Here is a 24,528-nt window from a genome sequence, read left to right on the forward strand (position 1 = left end):
TTTTTTAAAGATTTTGAAAAATAAGGGGAAAATAAAAAAAAAAAAAAAAAAGGGGGTGGGGGAAGAAAAAAGGGGGGGGGAAAAAATGTTGTGTGAGTCAATTGTCAGCAGTTTTACCTGCAGTGGAAATTTGTGCAACTATCACCATCATTATCTGTCCCTTTATCTCAAATTGTGTAAAAGAACAAAATACTTTTCCATACTACGAGCTCTCATAGTCACTGGATTATATTTTTTGCACTGTGCAGAATTACTTTATTGTCATGTATATTGCACTTTCAAGACAAGAAAAGGAAATTGTAGGTTTTGCCTGGCTGCTGTTTATTTCTGTTCGTTCCTCTAACAGGATAACTTGTAAAGTATGTAGTTCAAGTTGTTTTCACTTGATGGGTTTCTGGAACTTGCATTCTTATTCCTGTACAACAGCTCTTGGAAGACAGGATTTTAGTTACTTAGGTTGATGTGTATATTTCTTTTGCAGGAACAGCATAGCAGCCTCAGCAGTTTGTGTTTTCAACCTGAGTGCCGTAACCCAGGCCTTTAACGGACCCTTCAAATACCAGGAAAACTCTCGGTCTGCTTGGCTTCCATATCCCAATCCCAATCCTAATTTTCAGGTACAGATACGTGAGAGAAGAACAGTAGTTTACATTAGGTTTTCTCAAAGTGCCATATGGTTCATAGTTAATAAGTTTGGTTTTGCAGTATGTTATAGCCTAAGACCTTAAAAAATTACTGAAAAAACAGCAACAAAAGGCTGAAGAGATCCCCTTATTTCAACATACTTAATTTTATCCTTCCGCAAAATAATTTGGGTTGAAAAGCAGATGTGCTGTGAAGGGTAGGAAAAAAAAAGGCTTACTTGAATCATCTATCAAAATGGAACACTCTGCCAAGGTAACATTAATTCCTGGCTGAAGTGTGATCAGACTGCTATTGTTTTTTACTTTGTATTTGTGCTGTTAGAACCTGAAAAGCAAACATTGTCTGATAGAAGAAAGAAAGGAGGGGGGAGGGGAAAGGTGAAGCAAGTGTGGTCAGGATTTTATACATTTCCTATGCAAGGTGGTCCACACTCCTTGAAGAGTCTGATTGTGGTGGAGTGTGCCCCTCATTTGAACTTGTCAGCCTCAGAATGTGTAATAATCTGCAATAGGCTGTCAGTGTAAAACTTTTTAGCCCAAGGTGGGTCACTCAGTAGAACTTTTTACAAAAAGAAGAGGGTATTTCAGGTAAGCATATAGGCATTTTCTTCTGTATAGTCATTGCTCCTACTAGGGCAGTTTTGGTGAGAGTGATTCTAGCAAGGAATACGGAAGGGAAAACAGCATTAATTTAGGATTAACAACAGTAGCTTTTCACCAGGGCACTGAAGTATATTCACTTTTATCTACCTTTCACCCTCCCTTAATCTCAATGCAATTCACAAGTTCAGTAGTGTTCCAATAATAACCTTCCCTAAGTTCTTATAAGAGTCATGAGACTGCCAGCATGAAGCAGAGTCACCCTTTGGGGATTGTAGGTAGTTTTAATTAGTTCCTGATTTGTGCAAATGGAAGAAAACAAGGCATGGAATTTGCTCTGAATTCCACGTTACCTTTCCTAAATAGTATGTTTGGCAATAGCCCCCAGTGACAAGATACTATTTAAGTAAGCTACATTGCAGAAATGGGCTATATTTGTCTATAACTTTTTATGTATTGTAGAAATATTTATGTTGCCAAAGTAGTGATAGTTAGAGGGTCTCAGTAGCGCTAAATCATTGAAGGAGAAGTTCTGAAGAAAGGCTCATATGTAAAAATCTTGTCTTCTTTCTAACTAGGTGAGCAAGGCCAATAGAAGTTACTAAGCTCTCCTTACAAATCTTGTATTAATCTGTTACTAGTTATTGTGAGAACACTCCATACCAAATGGGACATAGAAAGAAAGGTGACAGCCTGATGGCTGTGTAAAAACAGTTTAAGTCTCTACTGTATTGCTGGTCCTTATCTCTTAAGTCCCAGTCAAGACAGGTATTGAAAAAATATCCTCCTTGGATATTCTGGCTGATTTTAATACATATGCTGCTTCATCGGGTTTACAAGAAGAGTAGCGACACTTGTATCTCACTGAGCAACAGCTTTGCAGACCAATGCTAGTGTTAAAAGCTGTAAGGCACCTCTTACAACACAGTATCCAAGCCAACTGACATTGACTGATCTCCAGGTATCATTAATGAGGTCAGACATCTACTCTTTTACAGGTGCCTTTGTTCTCTTTAACTTTCTATTAGTTTTCTGGCTCCGTAGCTGCAGCAGTGATGAATACCAGAAGCTACTCTAGTGCTTAGAGCTACATGTAATCATTTTTGTGACTTGAAGGTGCTTTAGAGTACATACTTCACACAGATGGGATATATTCATTGACAGAGTCACTGATTCCCTTCCCAGAAAGAAGGACTTTTCTTTTGTAAAGTCCATATGATAAAACATCAAAGTGCTGTTTGTATAGCCTCAGAAATAGATTTATCCTCAGAGTATTCACCTACTCAGCATTAACAGACAGAAGTATGTGATTTGAAGCAAGACTACTGCTATGTAGTGATAGTTGCATCAGACATTTTATTTCCAAGACTGGATTATATTAATGAAATATTTTCCAGATTACAATGCTGTTGGAGTCCCAGTTTTGAGGAACTGTTTTTTTTTTCCCAGAGATTGCTGCTTTTCTCTTTGCACAGGAGAATTCTGGTCGTAAGACCAAGGACCATATGTATTTCAGTGTACTTTGAATGTTTCAATTGGAATCATTCGTGCTTGATAGATCCAGAGAAATCCTTCTTTGGCATAGTTTATTTTCTTCAGTGACCTGAGATGCAGGGTGCTTAGAGAGCAAGTAATTGTTTCCTGCCAGTTGTTTAACTGTCTTTCCTCCTCATATCATCTCTCATTCTGAAATTATTTATTTGAATTTTTCTTAACATTTGTGGGGTTGGAATGATCGCGTAGTTTCAGACTGAAATCATGACAGTAATGAAAAAAAAGGCTGGTAGGTTTCTGCACACTGTATTATTTTGTTCATATGTAATTCATGGCATCATTTAAGACATGGAGTGAAAAAGAACAAAAAAGCACTTCTTAGCTCTGCCTTTCACATCACCAATGTATTTGATAAATGTTAAGTACTGCTCTTTACTTCTCTGATGCAATTATGCGTAACCATGTGGATGTTTCCATATTCACATGCACTAAGCAGCTTTCTCTTTTGTGTCTTCAGTTAGCTGGAGACATAAACACAAAGGTGCTAAAGTGAACTGCCAGTTATTTTGCTTTGTTTATTGGTGGCATACCATTAATGAATGCTTGCTTGTAAGGCAAGATTACTGTTTTCAGATACAAAATACAGTCAGTTCCAAAGCAAAAATGTCTTTGCCGTTGATAACACTTTGTAACTGGGGCTCTGCACTGTGCATTCTTGGATAGTAAACACAGGATCTGAAGAAGCTGCTATAAGTGTGCATAGTGTTTTCATCTGGAATTTCTGTTGGCCCCTGGCTGTGGTAGGACATGGGATTTCCTATGAAAATTAGTGATGTGATTAGGACTGTGTCTGTTTAAGTTACAAAGAAAACTAGTCAGAAAATTCTGTGGTTTGTTGGATGGCAGATTTTTTTCTTGCCCTGTGAAGATAGGATATAGCAAAATATTGCTATAATGCACTTGTGGTGTTCAGTTAGGTGCTCTTCTATATTGTTTAGAATTAGGGAGCCTCCACAGTACTCCACAGGAAAGCAGAGCTTCCTCATTCTGGTCAAAGTCTGGTAAGCATGAAAATGAGACCTAAAAGTGGAATTCCACATTGACACTACTAGATATACTCTTGTTTTTTATATTCTTATGCTGTAAATCAAAGAATAAATCTGTTGTTATTGTTGATGCATATAATAATATTACTTTTCTGTGTTTACAGTGTGGCACCATGGACCAGGGTTTGTATGTAAATCTGACTGAGAGGAATCTTCAAGATGCACAAAAATTCTTCTTAATGCATGAGGTCATTCAACCAGTTATTCCAATTCCTTACTTCATGGAAGACAACAGCCGATTTTCCCATGTGGTTGTGGATGTTGTGCAGGGAAAGGACATGCTTTTCCATATAATCTATCTTGCCACAGGTATGGGCTTTACTTTGCTGTGATAAGTGCAAATGTTTATGAGGTGTAGAAGTTTTAATGTTCTGTGAATCAGTTATGAAAGATATATAGTGCACCTTGAACAGCAGCTTTTCCTCTTTGAGAGCATTAGCTCTACCTTCTACCTTTTCTGAGTAGATGAAATAAGCAGTTTGTGATGTCTTTGATTATATCATACTGTAAACTCAAATTTTAGTGTCTATTTCCTATTCTCTGAAGGTATGAAATCTATATGCTCTTGAGGGAGCAAATGGCTGGAAATTCTACAAACAGGACTTCACAAGTTTCTCTGTCTTTTTTTCTTGTTATGTACTTCAGGGTACAATCTCACTTGAGATAAGATGGTTTAGGATCCTCTGAGATCAAACTAACTTTACAAATAATGAACACAATTACTACTATTGCTATTTTTTATTTTTATACTCATTAATATTTTACTACTTTTCATTTTCTTCTCATTTTTAGTTCATTAATTATGCAGTTTTATGCCATACCTTACTATTTGCCCACTTATATATGAGCTTAACGGTGAAACAAAAACAATTCTCCACCCAAAATTACCTTGGTTAGAAATACTACTTTCTTGCTTCAAAATTCAAGCTTCTTAAAAATAGCTAGGGTATCAGAGGACTTTTTTTGCAGAATAAGGATGTCCTCAGCTAAGATGGAAATACTAGCTTGGAGTAACATATTTAGAAACTTAGGGGGAGTAAAATACTAGCTTAGAGTAACATATATAGAAACTTAGGGGGAGTAAGATGGAAATACTAGCTCGGAGTAACATATTTAGAAACTTAGGGGGAGTAACATGTTTAGAACCCTAGGGTATTTCTCCAATACTTACTCCTATGCACATTAGTAGGGGATGGGTCATCAAAGCAATGGTTAGTTAATGTGCAAACTTTGTGTCCTAGTAAGTAGGCTCCAAATATGATAAAAGGGAAAAAAAATCTGTTGATCAACAAGAGGAAAAAAAAATCCTAATTCTATTTATTTGATCTTACAATCAGTGAAGTAAACTTCAAAATTGTCCTTGATTCAGTAGAAACTAGATCAATCCTTTTCATTTCTAAAATTATTATTTACTGATGCAAATTGTATATTCTATAGCTTATCATTTATCAAGAGCCCAAGAAAAATGTGCATTGTGGTTTAATATATGATTTAATTTTCCCTTCAAAACATTATGCCATTTTTCAGAGAACATAGCTTCCTTTGAGTCTGAAGAAATGCTATGATGTTTTGTTATATTCAAGTGAGACAGAATTTCTTTTCATATTATCCTTGTAGCTTTCTCATTGTGCTCCTTGAAAGATAGGCAGCAGTATAAGAGTGTTTAACAGGTTAAAACTATGCTTGGATCTTACCAATTCTAGTCAAAACAGCCCACTTTTTGGTAAATCATAGCATTTTAAGTGAAATCGTGCCAATACTAAATGCTGTTTGTAATTTAGAGGTCTCCTGACAGAAAATTAATTACAGAAATGTGTTGAGTTGGTTTCATAGAAAGGGTCTGTCACTGAATTGTGGGATATTTACATTATAATGGCAGCACCAGAAGTTACGTAATTGTTCATGTTTCTGATTGTCTTCAGTTTTCAGTTTCCCTTATCATGTTACCTTTTATGTTTGAATCAGTAAGTGAGGGTCTAAAGCTTCATATTTCATGGTTCAGTGATAAATTGTGTTTGGTAAACATTCTTTTTGTGCATCTATCTTGCTGCTAAGAAGTCATTGTTCCTATACACCTAATGGTGTATGCTTGCCTTCCACTTCTGTACGTCTGGTTTCGGTCATTCATGGAAGTAGGATACTGCCTTAGCTGGATCTTTAGTCTGACTCTGGCTCATGCTTCTATGTAATCTGACAGTGTGTGTTTTCTATGATGAAAAACAGGAAACATTATTGTATTCCTCAAGTTTTCTTGACACAGCCATTCTGTTCTGCTTCTGTTTCACTGAATCACAGTGGATTTTGTTAGCATTCCTTCTTCCCTGCTCTCCTCCCAGTTGAATGTGAGTGCTAAGCTTTTTGTTCCCAAGAGATATTAATACTCACTTTTCAGAAAAATTATATTTTAGTAGATTTTGAAATTACCACACATGTATATATATAAATGCCATAACTACAATACGTAAGTGTAGTTAAAAAATCCTAGGATATACCAAATTACAGTGTAATTAATGGTTACTTCCAATCTTTTCATTTGAGAAGAAAGGCAGTATTTTACCTTCTTTGGCATGCAGGTTATCATTTTAGTTTCATTATATTGGTAATGTAAGCATCTTAGTTCTCCATAGTCATATCTTTACTTATGTAGATGTGGAGAGGTGGAAGAGTGGGGTACCAGTTACTACCAGACTGTTACTATCTTTTCTGATGTAATTTGCTTGCATTATTAAAAGGGGTAGCAAATTAAATTTGGAGTTAAATTTTTGCTCCAATGCTCCAACTTAAAAAAAAAAAGCCAAAGGAGCAATCTGAGGAACAAGAGACTGGTCTGCATTCAGTCCTCGGGAAAATCAAGGAGCAGACCTCCTTTGAGCACACTTCCATGGGCACATGATAGAAAAGAACATGATTTGGAACATTCAGCGTGGGTTTTCCAAGGACCGAATTACATGTGACCAACCTGATTGTTGATGTGTTGAAATTACTGGATTTGTGCATGAGGAGAGAGTAATACCTTGACTTTAGCAAAACTTTTGACACTGTATCCCACGATACTCATATATCCAAATTAGGATGCATGGTCTGTATAGGTGGACAACTGGATGTATAAAACCTACTTGGTAGTTAGTTGTTAAGGGGATGTGTACAAGTGGTAACGAGCTGAGTACTGTCCTGTTTAATATTTTAATCTATGATCTGCAACAGAGTGCACTCTTGTCAAGTGTGCAGATGACACCTAACTGTGGTATGAGTAGTTACACTGGAGGACAGTGTTGCTATCCAAAGAACCTAGACGTGCTGGAGTGATGGGCTAGCAACAACCTCACAAAATTCAACAGGTGCAAATTTAAAGTCCCAAATCTGGAAAAGACTAACTCTGCACAATGATTGAGGCCAGGAATTGAAAGTCTGGGACACAGCCCTGCTGAAAGGGCTTGAGGACTTTAGACAGCAAGCTGAACATGAACCAAGAGCATGCCCTCACTGCAGAGAAGACCAACAGCAGTGTCTTGGGCTCTGTTAACAGGAGCATAGCCAGTAGAATAAGGGAAGAGGTTATGCCCATATCCTCAATACACTTTAGATCACACAATTTTGTCCTCCTCCCAATAAAAGGACATTGATAAACTGGAGGAAATGCAGTGGTGGGCCACCTTCTATTGGAGGCTGGAGCACCATGCTGTAGGAGGAGAAGTTCAGAGAAGGAGAGAAGGCTTCAGGGAGCCTAGTAGTAGCCTGCAAATACTTACAGAAAGTTTACATGGAGAACAGAGCCAGGCTTGTCACAGTGGGGCATGGTGGGAAGACAAGAGACAACAGGCAGAGTTTCAGGCTGGATATAAAGAAAAGCTTTTTCACTCTTGATTATAGTCAGGTATTAGATCAGATTTCCCACAGGGGTTGTGCAGTCACCATCCTTGGAGGTTTGCAAGACCAGACAGCAATCCAGTCTGTGTTATAGCTAGCTGTTCTTTGAGAAGAAGATTGGACTTGATGTCCCTTCCAACCTAAATTATCCTGTCTATTGTATGCCAGTACAAATGTTCAAATTGGTTGGGATAAATTACATTTTTACTCAGCATTGTGATAACAGATACCATTGTACTTTCTGCTGCCAAATGAGAAGTGCATTCAACTCTAATATAAGTACTGGCAGTAAGCAATTTACACCTAGTGGTGTAAAGCAGGATGGATCCAACCCATGCTGTGTGAGATGCAATCTGCATAACTTTTACTGTGGTTAGAATTTGTTACAACAATCTTCCAAAAATTGTTTTTTAAAGTACACAAAGCTGATTCACTGGAAAGATAGGCATATATATTGGATTGAATACACATGAATGCTCTGCTGTCTTTGTTACTCAAGGCAAAAATCCCAGTCTTTGAAGAAGGTGAGCAGTAGTTAAGAGAAAATTCTCTCCTTCCCCCTCCCCCGATTTGCTTACTATCCACACTGTTATTAGACTATAAATATAGAGGAGAAGAAGGCTGGCAGTATAAAAGTGTAATCTAATTTCATTAAACCTTAAATAGATATAATATTACTTGAGGAGAGACTAGGAGTAAGCAAACAAATGCATTAATCTGCTGTGTCAACAATCTTCATTTCCTAAACCTTTGCCAAATCATCACTCTGCTAGTAGATTCTGATGTGCTGGGATTTATTGGCTACTGCTTATATCAGAAATATACTTTAGTACTTTGGAAACACATCTTAATCTTTCACTGTGCTGTCTCCTAACACAGAATGAAGGGATATATCAATTCCTGCACATTTTATGTAGCTTAGAGCTAGCACAGTGCTGCTGGCTTTAGGTAGGAAGCAAATTTGCAGTGGTTCAGGAACGAAAGTTGAGGAAAGCATTCACAGAAATTCTAGTCTAAAAATTGTTTATAGTAATAAGCTTAAAGTACAGCAAGCTAGATACAATAACAAAAACAACAATGCTAGCTAGATACAATAACAAAACAATATTTGGACAACTTTTCAAGTTTAAAAGACTTTATTTCATTCTTCATTAGAAAAAAAATCCAAGCAAAATGATGATGTACATGCCGTAGTTGTATTTCCCTCCTTTTTATCCTTTTTCACCCCTCCCATTTTTATTTCTCCCTTTTGTTTCTTCATTTCAATTTAAATGCCTAGGCGTCCCATGGTTTAAAACTTTGTCAATATCAAAGGTTTTTTAAAATGAGAGGCTGCAACAAGAACAAGTGGCCCTTGTTTAGAGTACTGTTGCAAAATACATTACTCGGAATGCACTGCCCAGGGAAGTGGTGGAGTCACCATCCCTGGAGGTGTTTAAGTAAAGGCTGGATATGGCACTTAGTGCCATGATCTAGCAGGTGTGGTGGGGGTAGGTCATAGGTTGAACTTGATGATCTAAGAAGTCTTTTCCAGCCTCAATAATTCTGTGATTCTGTGATCTGTTGGAATGAATAAGAAAATTATTAGGTATGGTGTCTAGTTTGAGGGTATTCTGAATACATTTTCTGGTTGCTGTTTCTTGGGAGTTCAGAAAAGGTAAGATTTTCACTGTCTGAAAAGAAACTCGAAGGCCACATTTTAAATATGACTTGGTGGGGAAATTCCAATGTTTTCTCTGGTCTTCAGTCGCACTGGACAGAGTATGTCCCCTCTATATCATAAGGAGAAATGGAATATGCCCAGTGGTGGATCTTAATTATTGGGACTTACAGTTTAGCATTGATGAAAGTGGGGTATGGCTGTCTTACAAAGAGAGCATGAAACCTGAAAAAGATTTATTGTTGGCTGCACTGCATGTCTCTAAGGAGTGGGTCATTCACTGCACTGAAACCAGATTTTTATGCTATTAAGCTAGGTTTTATCTGAAGCTTAAAAGTGATTGGAGGTTGTTATAACCGGTGTTTTTTTTCCAAGAAGATCTAGCTAGTGATTTTCTCCCTCTTAAGACCTCAAAATTACAGGTGGCAAAGCAGAAAACTATTATAAAAATAATCCTGATGAAATTTGGAGAGGTTTCACCAAAAAAAATTAAAATATATTTTTTGAAAATCCAGTTGTATTTTTCATACATTTGCCTTTAGACGGGTTTTAATGGGTAAATCTCCACAAATGTCACATTTTTCTCACGAAGCCACAGTCCTGCAGGTTATCCAGAAACTATTCCCAAGTTTATGAAGAGATTTGAAAGCGTGAATGAAACCCAGTTTGGAAATGCTATCAAAACAGTTTGCATTTATCCTGTTTGTCTTACTAAATGGCATTAAATGGATGCAAAGTAGTGCATGATTTGATTCCTCTCTGATTTTTGTTACAGTTCTATCTTTTTCCTTTTGTTTTTGTAATCAGTACTCCACACTTTTTACTAGGGAACAACCCAAGATCTGAAGAAGAAAAACAGTTGTGTGTGTTTTTTTGCTAAAAAAATCTTGGATGAAATATTGTCATTTTCCTGGCATACTTCAAAGTTTAATGTTCAAGATGTCATAATATACGTAGTACATGTGAAGTTGCTGACATTAAAATTATAAGCAAAAAAATATTATATACATTTCATACGTGGTGAAGAGAGGAACAAAGTTTAAACTGACTGCATTTTTTCCAATTTGATGCTGTTTCTGACTGCATTATCTCAAGTGTACTGAGGCTATTGGAAGCAGTCTGTAAATAAATCTAGTAGAAAGGAGCTATAGACTTGTCCTGTCAGTTTCAGAAGCACCTTTTTAGTCTGGAAACCACAATGTAAATGCAATAATAATAGTGATCAAAATAGTTGTAATCTGAGTCACAAGTCAAGTGTGAAAGTGGTAGGTAGTCTATTTGCATTAATGCTTTCTAGATCAAAAACAGAGAAAGAGAGAAATCAGAGTGCAGATGGATAATGGGGCATACACAATGCAGTAGGCAGTCATCCCCTTTTAAAGCTATTTCTCTTCTGTTTTAACAGAAAACATGGTTGGTTTGGGGTTTTTTATGCCTTTTCTTGACAAAGATATAGTGTGCTTCTCCACAGTTGTAAAGCCCCCCTTGCAACAGCTTTTAAACTTCTTCCCTGTAACTTCTTATCCTTCTGGCCTTATGCAGTGTCATTTCAAGAGTCTTGAAGCAATGTCAGTCATCAGTTACTCTGCTGTCTAAAGCTGGTGCATATTGGAAGACACCAGTCCTAACAGCGACATGATGATCCTGAAGGTTTGTTAAAAAAAATCAAGCAGCAAACCACAGAACTAGTAAGCTTATTCTCTGCTCCTTTTGCAGTGATCTCTGCCTCTGATAAAGGGAAGCTTTAGCTTCGTGAACACATTATTAACCTATCTGAGAAAGGTTTTGCTGTGAAGTTTAAGAAAAGGTTTAAAAGATAATGTGGTTTTCTCTTCAAGAGTCTGATGTTTATTCTGGGATTTATGCTAATATAACTAAGAATGCTGCCTGTGTATTCCTGCTAGAGTATCTAGTTTTCCATGTAGTATAATTTATAAAGACAAAGAAGGATAGTGTAAAATATTGCCGTTTTACTAGGTAATTTAAACACAGAAATCTTGATTTGCTACTGCCTTGTGTATTGTGTTATCTGTACTGGGCAAAGTGGCTTTAAAATGTTATCGAAGAGAATGATAGTGTCTGAAGTCCAGGCTGCATAGTTATAAATTATAGTAAAGGCCTCTAGAGCATTTAAAATGTCCAGTAGTGCTGATTTCCCTTGGCTTTATCAGTGTGTAGGAATAAATCATTCTGCCAGCTTCAGCTGGAGAGCACTGAAGAGGTTTCTTAATAAATAGATGGTTCTAACTAGAGCTGGTTAACTTACTCATTGACAGCACTTTCTATGTGAGAATTGTAGCCCTTTATTTGGTTCACAAATTACCCACCACTTAGTTCTAGTAATTTTTTTGTTACTACAATCAACACATAAATAGGTCATGATTTTGATTAGATTGTTGCTGATATTTGCTCATATAGTTTGTTTGCACTTCAGATAGCATGTTCATGAATTGCTTGCTCCAAGTAGATGACATTTGTATTCTGTTCTCTTCTGGAACAAATTTATGTGGCTAGAAGCCCTTTTTCTCTGTTCACAATTTATCATTATGTCTTTATAATTTTCCAGCTTTATCGGCTAAAGACTATAAATAAATGTCCAAAGAACATACAGTGTGTGCACTTCTGAATTGCTGCAAGTGGAAATTACTGCAAGAAGCAGCTACTGGTTGAAGAACAGCCAGCTCTGCTTGCATGGGAGCAATAGTAATGTGTCAGCCAGGGAGGGAAAGCTTGTGAAGAGCTAGAGACAATGTCTCAACCTTTCATTAAAAAAAGACCAGCTCCTTTTTGTCACAGTGACACAGAACTTTCAAATCCTGTTTCACTGCTTTATAGTCTCAAAATGGCCAAATAGCTTTTTCTCTTCTTCACTTCTATTTTTTTTGGGACCATCACCTCTTCTTTGCAGGAAAACTAGAATTGATAACCCCTATATTTATTTGTTATTAGAGAATTCTAATGAATAGTATGGGAAGCTGCAAGTGAAAGAGATTATCTCACAGTGTCATCTTGCTGTCTTCAAAGCTGTATTATCTGTTAGTATCTGAACTTATACTTGGATCTCTTGTTTTGCCCATAGTAGCGTGTAGTGCCATTTGGCTTGGTTCCAATTTTGAAAACAGGCATTGGAATTAGTCTTATCTTGGGGTCAAGTTTGACCTTTGAACTAACTGTAACCCTTGTGTGAGTACACAGTTAGTATTCAAGAGAGATCTGGAGAGGAAGGCTTGCCTTTGAAGGAACTTGGCTGTATCAGAACTTTATGCAAAGGATTAGGTAACTTGGCACATAGCTGGACATCGTGAACATTTTTAGAATATTAGAATCATAAAATAGGCTGAATTGGAAGGGACCCATCAAGATCATTGAGTCCAATTCCTGTTCCTGTGTAGGGCACTCCTAGAATCACACCATGTGCCTGAGAGCAACATCATCCGAACACTTCTTGAACTCAGGCAGGTTTGGTGCTGTGACCACTTCTCTGAGGAGTTTGTTCCAGTGCTCAGCCACCCTCTGTATGAAAAACCTTTTCCTGTTATCCAACGTAAACCTCCCCTGATTCAGCTTCCTACCATTTCCCCAAGTCCTATCATTGGTCACAGGAGTGAAGAGATCAGTACCTGCCCCATCTCTTCCCCTCGTGAGGAAGCCATAGACTGCAATGAGGTCACCCCTCAGCCTCCTTTTCTCCAAGCTGAATAATCTGAGCAACCTTATTCTGCACAGCCTTTTACTTTTAAAAAGCCTTTCATTTAAGTTGGACGTGCAAAAAGAGTGACTCAATGAACCCCTGCCAACCAAAGAAACTGGAATAGTTAAATCATGAAGAGAAAAAAAAAGTTCGAACCCTACATAAAAATCATCTTTGAGCCCAGGGAAAGAAAAAAAAAAAAAAAAAGAAAAAGCTGAGTTACAAGCATGATGATATTTTATGATATTCAGTGTACATTCTCAATAAAGTGATTGTTAAATGGGATATTCTATTTAAGTTCTGTTTTTCTTAATGTTTATAAGCTTCTTCATTCTGCAGCCTTTTTTCTAGTAAAACTCAATAAACCCAAGTGTTTACAACTAAGCAAATACAAGCAGTGCCACTAGTAACCAGTAGGGGTTTTCCCCAGTAGTTATTTGTGGGTTTTTTTCCCCCTTGCATTTATCCAGCTCTGGTCATAGGACATGGCAAATCTTCACAAGCTAAATAATTTCTCCATAAAGATAGACTTTATTTACTTTGTTTTGTGACTTGTAAGACTCATCAAAATGTAAAGAGTCCTGTAACCCGCTGGCAGATTCACAAAAACACAGATTAGAATCCATAGGCATTTTATAGTATCAAGTCACTGGTAAGAGTAGTATTTTGAACAGAGACTCGCTTGTCTACAGATTCATTCTTCTCATTTTTATGTACTTTCATTTTCTTTCTTGTTCCATGAATCTTGGAAATTTGATTCTACAGCTGCACACCTTCAGGAGGGATCGGCATAACCAAAGCCAACGAAGTGGTTAGATCACTTGCCTAGGAGATAAGAGCTGATTGTTAACTAATAAGATGTGTGAGATTTCCTGGTTGTTGCCAGATGTCCCAACTCCTAGATTATTATATAAAGAGTATAATGTAATATAATTATATGTGTTAAGTACAATGGCTACTACTGCTTTAATTTCCTAGAGTAGTGAGATGAACATCTTCTCATAAGAGGGTTTTAGGTTCATGTCTCTTAATTCAAACCTTGCTTATGTCTCTTGCCCGATTACTTCCTAATTTATTTCAGATTAGAAGGAAATCAGCATCATTCTTTCCTTTCATATTTGTGAACAGAAGCTGTGCTTTATGTTGGAATTGCTACTGAAGTTCCATGTACTTCTTACTGGGTTTGTACTGGATATATGTACTGAATTTGGCTCATCTAGGGACTGAGGCACAGGAGAATGTACTATGCAAACTGCAAATTACTTTGAGTAGATGATAGTCCCTAAAACATTCTATTCAGCCAGATTTGTGATGCTTCTGGATCGTACAGTAACCAGTTGTCTTTCTGACACTTCCAATGAAAATAGCCACATATGATTCAGTTAAGAAATCAGGCAAGGTTTATTATCTGAGAAGTAGTTTTCTCCACTTGTGCATGTAAGTGCTTCTTTGATCTGGGCACTGGAAAATTTATTCAGTGGGAAAATACTACCATATTCATAGCATCCTTTAGGTAGTACAACGTATCTGCTATTGTGGTGGCATGAAGGAAGGCAATAAAAAATAATAGTAGAAGTAAGCACTCCTTGTCCAGTCAGATCCAATCAGAGTTAATACATCTCAATTTTGGGAGACTGGCAGGGATCCAGGGCCTGTACTCAATAGTAATTTTATCTTTTGTGTACAGTGTGGCATTCTTCACTGCTGCTCTGAGTTAGATAGCAAGCTTTAAATCATAAGAAACATTTCATCTTGCTATTGCTATCTATGTTTATTATAACTCTACTTCAGTTAGAGGTTACACATTTCTTTAGAGATGCTTATCTCCACTATCTGAGAAGTCCAGTTCTGGCTACTGATAACTTCTTTAAAGGTCTTACCAAACTGGAATGTTTTCTTCAGAATAATTTTCTGGAAAATTAATATAGTTAATTGATATAGGTGTGTGGTTTTTTTTCATTTCTTTGTTTCATTGTGAACTGTCTTACCCAGTATCAACCTTGTAGTTTTATTTCTTTCTATTTCAGAGTCCAGGATATCAAAATTATGCATCTCTTGACAGGTGTGATGTTTTCCATTCAGAACCATAAGAATTCTTTTGTCTTCTTTTCATCAGGGCTTCAAGATTCTTGTGTATATGGGTGATTTTTAGTACAAAAAAAAGGTGACTGTTGCCAACAAGAGTAGCTTTAAATACCATATATTGCCCAATGAGCATTCTCTAGAGCAGGTGTTATTCACATGTAGCTCTTGATACTGGACCTATTTAGTTACCATCAAACTATCCTTATGGAAGAAACTTTTTTCATGTTTGGGAATAAGAGAGTGTTGCCAGTCACACTCTTCTCAACTATCTGTATTTGAACTGCAATTTAGTTTGTCATAATTTATGTCTGGAATGATAAACTAGACAGCTCATTTTAAATACAACCTTAAATACAGCCTTAAGGAATCCTTACGTAATCTTTTTTATGGTAATGTGTTGATTTAAAAAAGGATTCATATCCAATGGACAAAAATATTTTATACTTCTGAAGACATCTATAGGGATACTTGGTATAGATAGTCTTATAGTACATGCTCACAGTTAATGTACATATTGGCAGGATCTGTTTGATTCAAATACAGTGACTATGATCAAAAGCAATAAATATATACAGTTTGTTTTGGCTGTAGTATTGATGCACAAAAAAGTTCTTGATATTCTAATTCATTTTGAATCTGACGTTATTAAAGTGCTCAAGGAATGTGTATTTATACATGCCAATTTACTTCAGTCCAATGCATGACAAAAAATGTTATACTGGCCTTCTTTGAGGATTCTGGTTTCATTTGTCATGATCCTTGTAAATATTTTTTTCCATTACTGAGTAACTTTACAGACAGAACTTGGGTAATTTAAATACAAATTCAAAATTATATTATTGCTTGCTAAGATCAAGGACTTTGTGCTTGATGTTGTCATGAATCATGCTTTGCACTGTATTACCTGAGAATTTCTGATACCTCAAAGAAGAAAAAGAGAGAGTGTGAAGTATGAGAGTCAAACTTGAAAGTCACCTCTTTGCCAAGCCCTGAGGAACATCTCTCTGTTCCCCAACTCATTAAAGCCTCATCTAAAGATTTTATATTGTAGTTTTAACCATATCCTCTCTGCTTGAGCGTATCTTAAACCAATGTTGATATATAAAATATGGCTATGTGTTTGAATTTTCACATTTCAGTATAACTTTCAGAAGAGGATATAAATAGTGATATGTGGTAAGGGGACATGATCAACTAGCCATTCCTTGAGCAAATGTGATACACTTCCATGGGATTATCCTCTGCAATGAATACATCAACACAAGAGAGAAAGGTCAGACTGTTGATGCCTTGATCTGGATGGTAGCAACACTTACATGGGATATGTAGAGCAGAGGTTTAATCCCTCTTGGACTCCAGAGTTCAAAGCCATCTCTTCCACTTCCTGGTTGAATGCTTGATCCAGGGACTGCTGCAGATGTGGAGGAGCCCTCCTGGATCCACTCACTGACAGCATTTTAGTCTGCATGCAGAGCACACAGTTCATCTGGCCTGCAGATGCAGGAGCACAGCAGCTCCCAAGCTAAATAGATAGAGAATTGCACTAGAGAGGTGCCTTGCTCCCTGCTGCAGAGACTATGAAAATATTTTTCCAATGCCTTTTTAATTAAGCAGTAAATTCCCTGAAATTCCCTAATGACATGAAAGGCACCTATTTCTTGCCAGGCGTAGGATCACATAATAAAATTCACATTCATGATTTTTCTTGTATGCAGCTGAGACTTTTCTATCTTTAGTTCAGCTGTTCCTATACATTGAGAGAGAATAAGGTAACTGCTTGTCATTGGTTTTCCCTTTGTCAGCAAATCATGTCAGTATGCAAGAAAAGAGCATAACAAAAGAAGCGTTAAATCTTCAGTTGGGAAAGGTACCTGCTCAAGTATCTATACTAAGATATTGTTACAGTTACATATAACAGTTTTATAAAAAGTGAAGTTTCAATGATTGGTATTGTTATATATATATTTATTTTTTTTTCACTTTAGATGGTATTACTGTTCTGAATACCAGTGTCACACATGAAGTCGTAAGAGAGAGAAAGCTGGCAATTGAACCCAGATCTCACAAGTCTCCAAACTGATTCATAAGAGCTATTTTTTCATAATTGGAAAACAAATTAAATGAGATGATAGCAAATAAAAGATTGTTAAAATATACCACTTCATAAAGTCTTCAAATAACGATTTACGTCATATAAATAAACGTACAGTACCACAGACTGAAATGTTGATAAGTGAGTTTTTTATCAATTGTTATCTGTTAAGGAAATTCAGCTGTAGCTTTTGCTTATAGGTATCCCAAATCAACTAATTAAATTGAGTGCATGAACTGTTATTAATAGATTCATCTCTTTCAGTCACATCTTTGCCAAGCTGAAAATTTCATAACATTGAAAATGGAAGTAGTAAATAAAGGTGTTCCAATGAGCATGATTCATGAAAAATGCAGGCATTTTCAGATTGTTGAAATTACTTTGTTTCTTTTGTCAGGCAGGAAGAAACATCTGTTTTAGATCTAGGGATGGTAAAAAAATTGCCAGTAGTGCATATGAGTTTCAGTCTAACAAGCTGAGAAAAAGGAGTGATTTATTTTGATTTTCTTAGTGAAGGAAACAGGCCTAATTGATGTGGAAGCTGAGACACATAATTCAGCATGTTTTTTGTTATTTAGTATTAGTTTTTGCTTAAACTTGTGAAAAAGACCAAGGGGAAAGCAGAAATAGAAGATTCAGTTTGAGGAGTTAGCAGCTTTAAGCAGACATAGCCTTTCAAAAGAAGGCATGCTGCTTTGGTTTAGCTGTTAGTTGTTGGGTTTTTTTAGACTCATATAAATCTGAATTTCCCTTTTGAACTTGAGTTCTTTAGTTGAAATATTTTTTTAATTAGTCTCACTGGAGCTGGATTTAAATTCCAATTTGAGGCGTGAAACGGGCACTGAGGAACGATACACAAATTACACTATTTTCTGAAATATAATACCTTTTTGATTCATGGGAAACCCTGCTAGTGGAAACCTTAATTGTGCCCATTTATAATTCATTGGACTGTAAGCAGGGGTAGATATCTTCTTTTTTAAAGCAGATATTGGTAGTTACTGAAAGAAATCTGTACTGATTCAACTGCAAATTATATGTGTCCTTGATGCTTCTGAGACATTATAACACGCAGAAATCAAGTCTACAGGGGATAGAAGTTTTCTAAAGAAAATAGGTTTAAAAAGCTTTCTCTGGAAAAGGATAACCAGAAGATTGACACAATCCTGATAGATACATTCAAGAATTGTTGTATTTGAAAATGAAATTTTTTATTTTTTTCTTTGGAGGGGTGGGAACAGGGGTGAATTTATTCTTCAGTACTTATTGGGCTGTGTTTGTCATTAATTTTCATGTTCTTTCTGTCCTACTAGATATATGGCTTTGAAGAAGGCTCCTTATTTTGGAATAAATAGTATCTAGATCAATGATTTCTTTATTCAAAGAAGTCTTTGAATCAATAGTTCTAACTTCCTGTGTAGAGAGGATAGCCTGTAAATATTCCCATCATATAGTAAATGCATATTTAATTTTTACTTATAGTCATGAGAATCTCCCGTAGTTGCAGAGCCACAACTGAATTTCTCTTGCAATAGCCACTAGGGCATTAAGATTGCTAATTGCTAATCATTTCAGAAGGTATGCAAATAGATTGCAGTTAAAATGTAATGTTTCAGATTCTTAATAGTTGGCAAATGAGTTAAATTCTCTCTGCTGCATAAAGGCCCAGGGGCCTGTAACAGACCATCATACCTCATTTGTTGTCAGGCATTATCAGCAATGTATCTCATTTCAGCTTTAATTCAAATTTATTTCCAGTTTTGTAAGGTAGCACATATTTATTTGAAATGTAATTGGAAAGAGGGAATGAGAAAGAGTCAGAGCCAAAGATAAAGGAGGTAAATCTAAAATATTGTGCATGCTTGCTTTTTATAGACTGTCTTTCAGAACTGCTGCTGTTACATGGAAGAAGTGAAAAACCAAACCAAACCAGATTGCAGAAATACTAGGAGTCTTACCCAGAGAATAATAATTTAATATTTTTTTTTCTACATTTTTCTTTGGCTGCTTCTAAAACCCTATTCAGAAAGAGAGACCTTTCCTAAGTGTGATTGTTAATCAATTCTTCTGTGCTTGTTTATATGCAATTTAAAGGTAGCTTTTACTAAAACACATTAAAATGATATATGTACCTTCTTATCGCACTTTTTTCTTTCTAATTGTCAAGACGCCAGACAACTGAATGTCTTATTTTAAGATTTCTATGTACTGTGTATATAGTTTGGCAGGAAGCAGAAAATTTTGATTGATGAGTTGCAGGAGTTGCTTTTCCTTAAATTTGGGAGTCTTTGTTTCCCTGCTAATTTTTGTTAATTTCTCTCTTTCTACTAAGCATGCAAGCAGACCAACAAAGGCCATGTTTATTCCTAGTCTATCCTAAAAGCTTTTAAGCAGTAAAATACCATATTCTGATATGGCCAAGGATTCTTAGTTTATTTTTTACTCCCTAGCAATACCAGAAACACATAAACAACCTCTGAATTCCAAAGCCCTTTGAAATTGGGCAGGGGGAGAGATTGTTTTGGTTTAGGTCATAAAAAAAACAACCCCTGTCTGTTTCTTTCAGGAGTAGACCTAGAACTACAAAGGAGTTGTTTTTATATTTACTTCACATGGGGCCAAAAACTCCATGACCAAATATATTCACTGCTTTGGGCTAAGGTCTCACATGAACAATCTGCTCAATTTCTCAAGGCCCAGAATGTAGCTAATGATGATCTAAGATCTCTTGGTTTTTTTGTAGTCCAATTTGTTTAGACACATAGACAATGCTATAATGATTCCCCTAAAAATATAGCTCACTTTGTAGACTATATAGATTTTTAGTTGTTTTCCTGTCTTGAAACTATAAAAAAACCTAGGTAATCTTAAGAATTTAAGTTTGGGCAGGCTCAATTCTTGGTGATTTGTGTCTGTTTTCTACAGGTGACAGAAACTAATCAGTATCTATTTTTGTTCCAGATTTTCAGTGATATTTAAACTAGCTTTTCCAGTACTGAGTTTGTCACATGGATTACTGTTGCTTTAGTTAATTTAATTTGCTGAAGTTTAATTAAATGTTCATGAGCAGTGATTTGTGATATTTCCACGTTGCTCTCGTACTTTTTTCTCCAACAGTGTCCTGTGATGAAGTAAGGAAGTCTAATTTCTCAGGTCTCAGTGTCCAGGCTGTTTCTGTTAAACATCTTTATTGATGATCTCGGTAAGGACATAGAGTGTATTATCAGTGAGTTTGCAGATGACACCAAGCTAGGTGGGAGTGTTGATCTGCATGAGGACAGGGAGGCTCTACAGAGAGGCTTGGATAGATTGGATCATTGGGCTAATGTTAATGGTCTAGGCTTTAACAAGGCCAAGTGCTGGGTCCTGCACGTGGGCCACAACAACCCCCTACAACACTACAGGCCTGGGGAAGTGTGGCTGGAACGTGTCTGGCAGAAAAGGACCTGGGGGTTCTGATTGACAAGGGGCTGAACATGAGCCAGCAGTGTGCCCAGGTGGCCAAGAAAGCCAATGGTATCCTGGCCTGTATTAGAAATAGTGTGGCCAGCAGAAGTTGAGAGGTGATTGTCCCCCTGTGCTCAGCACTGGTGAGGCCACACCTGGAGTGTTGTGTCCAGTTTTGGGCACCTCAATTCAAGAGAGATATCAAGGTGCTGGAGCGGGCAGAGAGGAGGCCAACGAAGCTGGTGAAGGGCCTAGACAATAAATCTTACGAAGAACACTTGAAGGAGCTGGGAATGTTTAGTCTGAGGAAGAGGAGGCTGAGGGGAGACCTCATCAGTCTCTACACCTACCTAAAAGGACCTTGTAGGGAGGTTGGTGCTGGTCTTTTTTCACAGGTGATTAGTGACAGAACAAGAGGGAATGGCTTCAAGCTGCAACAGGGGGAGGTTTAGTCTGGACATTAGGAAAAATTATTTCACAGAAAGAGTGGTTAGACACTGGAATAGGCTGCCCAGGGAGGTGGTTGAGTCACCAGCCCTGAATGTGTTTTAGGGTTGTTTGGGTGTGGTGTTGGTGGATACGGTTTAGGGGAGAACTTTGTGGAGTAGGGATGATGGTTGGACTTGGTGATCTCAAAGATAATTTCCAACCTGAATAGTTCTATGATTCTAAGATGCCCAAATGAAGAAGAGGTTTAGCTTTTCTATTTCCTGTGAGTAAGTGATGGCACAGAGAGTAACCAACATTTTATTTAGCCTTTGTAATGTTTAAAAATAAGTCTCCATATTAATAGAGTGGAACAATTCACTGCATTTCTTGGGCAACTGCAAGAAAATGATTTTTTTATTTGCAGTTATGATACTTGTTAGCAGCTTTTGTTATACAGTACCATAATTGCCTTTTTGATCTAACAAATCTGTATATCTGTATTTCTATTAATATCCACTATTGTTTTGTTATCATCATGATGTTAATGAGCTGTAATAGGAAGGAAATTGCAGTAGTTTATTGTTGAAGTTATTCATAGCCTTGTCACAGCTTTTATTCTCTGTCAAAGCTGCAAAACAGATCATGTTCAGATTTTAACCTGCAATTTTGAATGAAACTTGTAGAAAAACCATGTTATGTATTTTATTTTACCATTAAATATATTAAAAATAGATTGAAAGAACAAATCCATTAGCATATTGAACACATTGTTCAAACAGTGGTTTAATTTCAAATGGAGAGACAAGCTATGAACATGTAAAACAGCTCTGAAAATAAAAATTGAAATATTTTTTTAAATAATATTTTGGTCTAGATAAAGCATCAGTATTCCATATTAGTTTTGATGTTCACTTTTTTTCAAAAGTAATGAATACACATTTAAAAATTTGAAAATATTTAAAATAAAACTCTGTTAATTAAGGTGTGGATTTTTAAATAAAATTATATTTTTTTAGTTTTAGGTATCATTGCAGAAGTGCTACATTTACTCATCATATAGTTTTAGTTCTTAAAGCAGAAGTGTTGAAGCTCAGTCTTTCTCTTGTACTTTAGGCTATAGTGTAATTAAAAACCTATTCCTGTAAATCAAGTGTAAATACATATCTCAGAAATCTGGAGGTAAAAGATAAATTAAGTTACAGAGAATGGTTAGATTATCTTCTAAATAGGCCCTTGCTTTAAACAGAATTATACCCCATCCCCATATGAGAAAACAGATTACACTGAAGGCTTTAATTACCATATTCTACTGGTGATATAACTAATTTTGAAATTCCTTTTAGGAAAAGTAAAAAAGAACAGGTTTTAAATCCTCTTGTAGTCTGTGTACCCTATGTATTTGTTCTGAGGTTACGCAGAACTCTAAATCAGAAGTCCTGGGCTTTTCCCTCTGTAGACTCAGCCAGCTGCTGCATGAGCTGTTCCCATGTATTTTCTCTGTGTTTCGTGCACTTAAGCCCTTATACAACCTCATTCTTTCTGTCATTGGAAGAATTTTCTGCTGTTGACCAAATGCACGTTTGCTCTGCAGTGGGGCTTTCTTTCAGTTCCTGTGGTGAAGGAAATCAAATACTCATGTTCCTCCTTTTCACAGCAGCCGGATGTTTATCAATCCCCTTGCACTTTCTTTGATCTTCTACTACTATACCTTCTGCGCATCAATGCTACGTTTGGTGTTTCAGTTAATTCTTGAGAAAGATTTCTGCCTTGAAGACAACCCTAATACCCCATTTTTTCTGTCTGTATGGTACTTAATGTAAATTTTAATTTGATACATTGATAACATTTAATACAAATGTTATATGATTAATATAAACAGTGTTTATATACATATAATTGCAATATTTACAAGTAATTTAACATTAACAGATATTTTTTCCTCTAATTTCAACAGTCCAAATACTATCTGAATGCTTTTGTTTTCCCAATGGGAAAATAATTTGCATACAACAAATAATATGCAAAAACAGTGTATAGTGGACAAAACCAGAATTAATTTCAACTACACTTTAAAGTATATTCTCCCAAATATCCATTTATTGCTATTAAACTTTAAAACAAAAAAAAAAACCTGTGATTGTTATGTTGAAAGATTTTTAAGGGTGTCAATGAGTCTGTTTTCATTAATTATAATATGTATGGAATTGACTTTTTCTTGCAAACATGGTACCTTATTTAGGTTCAATTATAAATGTCACTTTAAGTACCAAATATGGAAGCTTTAACTTCTGTTTTCTGTGTCTTGCGTTGACTGCCTGTATCCTCTGTATTGACCACATTCTTTCATCTACATAACACATCATACTTTTTAAAAAAGTATTTTGTGGGGAAATTACAAAATAGGCCCTTATTTATAGCAAGTGTTCTTAGTTTGTAATTTGCAGTGGATTTTGCTGTTCCTTGAGTGTTTCTTGGTATATGACAGGAGATTTTCAGATCTCAAAGGGTACCCTTTTGTCATCTGCCTTAGTAAGACCAAATCTAGAGTATTGTGTGCTCTTCTGGGCTTCAAGAGGGACAGGGATATGCTGGAAAGAGTCCAACAGAGAGCTACAAGGATGATTAAGGGACTGGAACATCTGTTACATGAGGAAAGGCTAAGAGACCTGGGGCTGTTTACTCCTGAGAAGTGAAGACTAAGAGGGGACTTTATTCATGTCTATAAATGTCTGAAGGGTGGATGTCAAGAATGGGCCAGTCTCTTTGCAGTGGTGCCCTGTGATAGGACAAGGGAAACACCACCAAGTTATAACACAGGAAGTTCCACCTCAAGATGAGGAAAAACTTATTTTCTGTGAGGGTGACAGAGCACTGGAACAGGCTGCCCAGAGAGGTTGTGGAGTCTCCTTCTCTGGAGACTTTCAAGACCTGTCTGAACATGTTTCTGTGTGATCTGCCCTAGGTGTTCCTGCTGCAACAGGAGGGTTGGATTCGATCATCTTCAGAGGTCCCTTCCAACCTCTATGATTCTATGGTTCTGTGATTTCAGGAATACTTGTAAAGTCATAAACATAGGCACACAACTGGCCTGAGGAGGTATTTGAGAAATGAGAAATGTCCTCTGCTACCAACTCAGATAGTGTATACTATAGTATAATGGTCCCAAATCAGTATTGGGACCACGTCTTTTTATCATTTATCAACGATCATGATGAAGAGGTAGAATGCACCCTCAGTAAGTCTGCAGATGACTCCAGGTTTGGAGGCAGTGTTGCTCTGCCTGAGATTAGGGAGGCTCTACAGAGAGACTTGGACAGACTAGGTCAGTTGTAAGAAGTTCAACAAGGCCAAGTGCCAGGTCCTGCACTTGGGCCACAACAACCCCATGCAATGCTACTGGCCTGGGGAAGAGC

General features: G+C 36.7%; 1 protein-coding gene across 1 annotated transcript in view; it reads left to right on the forward strand.

The window, feature by feature from the left end:
• SEMA5A (sema domain, seven thrombospondin repeats (type 1 and type 1-like), transmembrane domain (TM) and short cytoplasmic domain, (semaphorin) 5A) overlaps positions 1-24,528 on the forward strand; it is a 241,042-nt gene that overhangs the window by 117,830 nt on the left and 98,684 nt on the right. Inside the window, exons 8-9 of the mRNA XM_010001362.1 lie at positions 482-617; positions 3,949-4,153. Coding sequence (XP_009999664.1) covers positions 482-617; positions 3,949-4,153 — 341 coding nt within the window. The remainder of the gene's footprint in view (positions 1-481; positions 618-3,948; positions 4,154-24,528) is intronic.

The sequence above is a fragment of the Chaetura pelagica genome, unplaced genomic scaffold, assembly GCF_000747805.2.
Source record: "Chaetura pelagica isolate M959 unplaced genomic scaffold, ChaPel_1.0 scaffold317, whole genome shotgun sequence".
NCBI lineage: Eukaryota > Metazoa > Chordata > Aves > Apodiformes > Apodidae > Chaetura > Chaetura pelagica.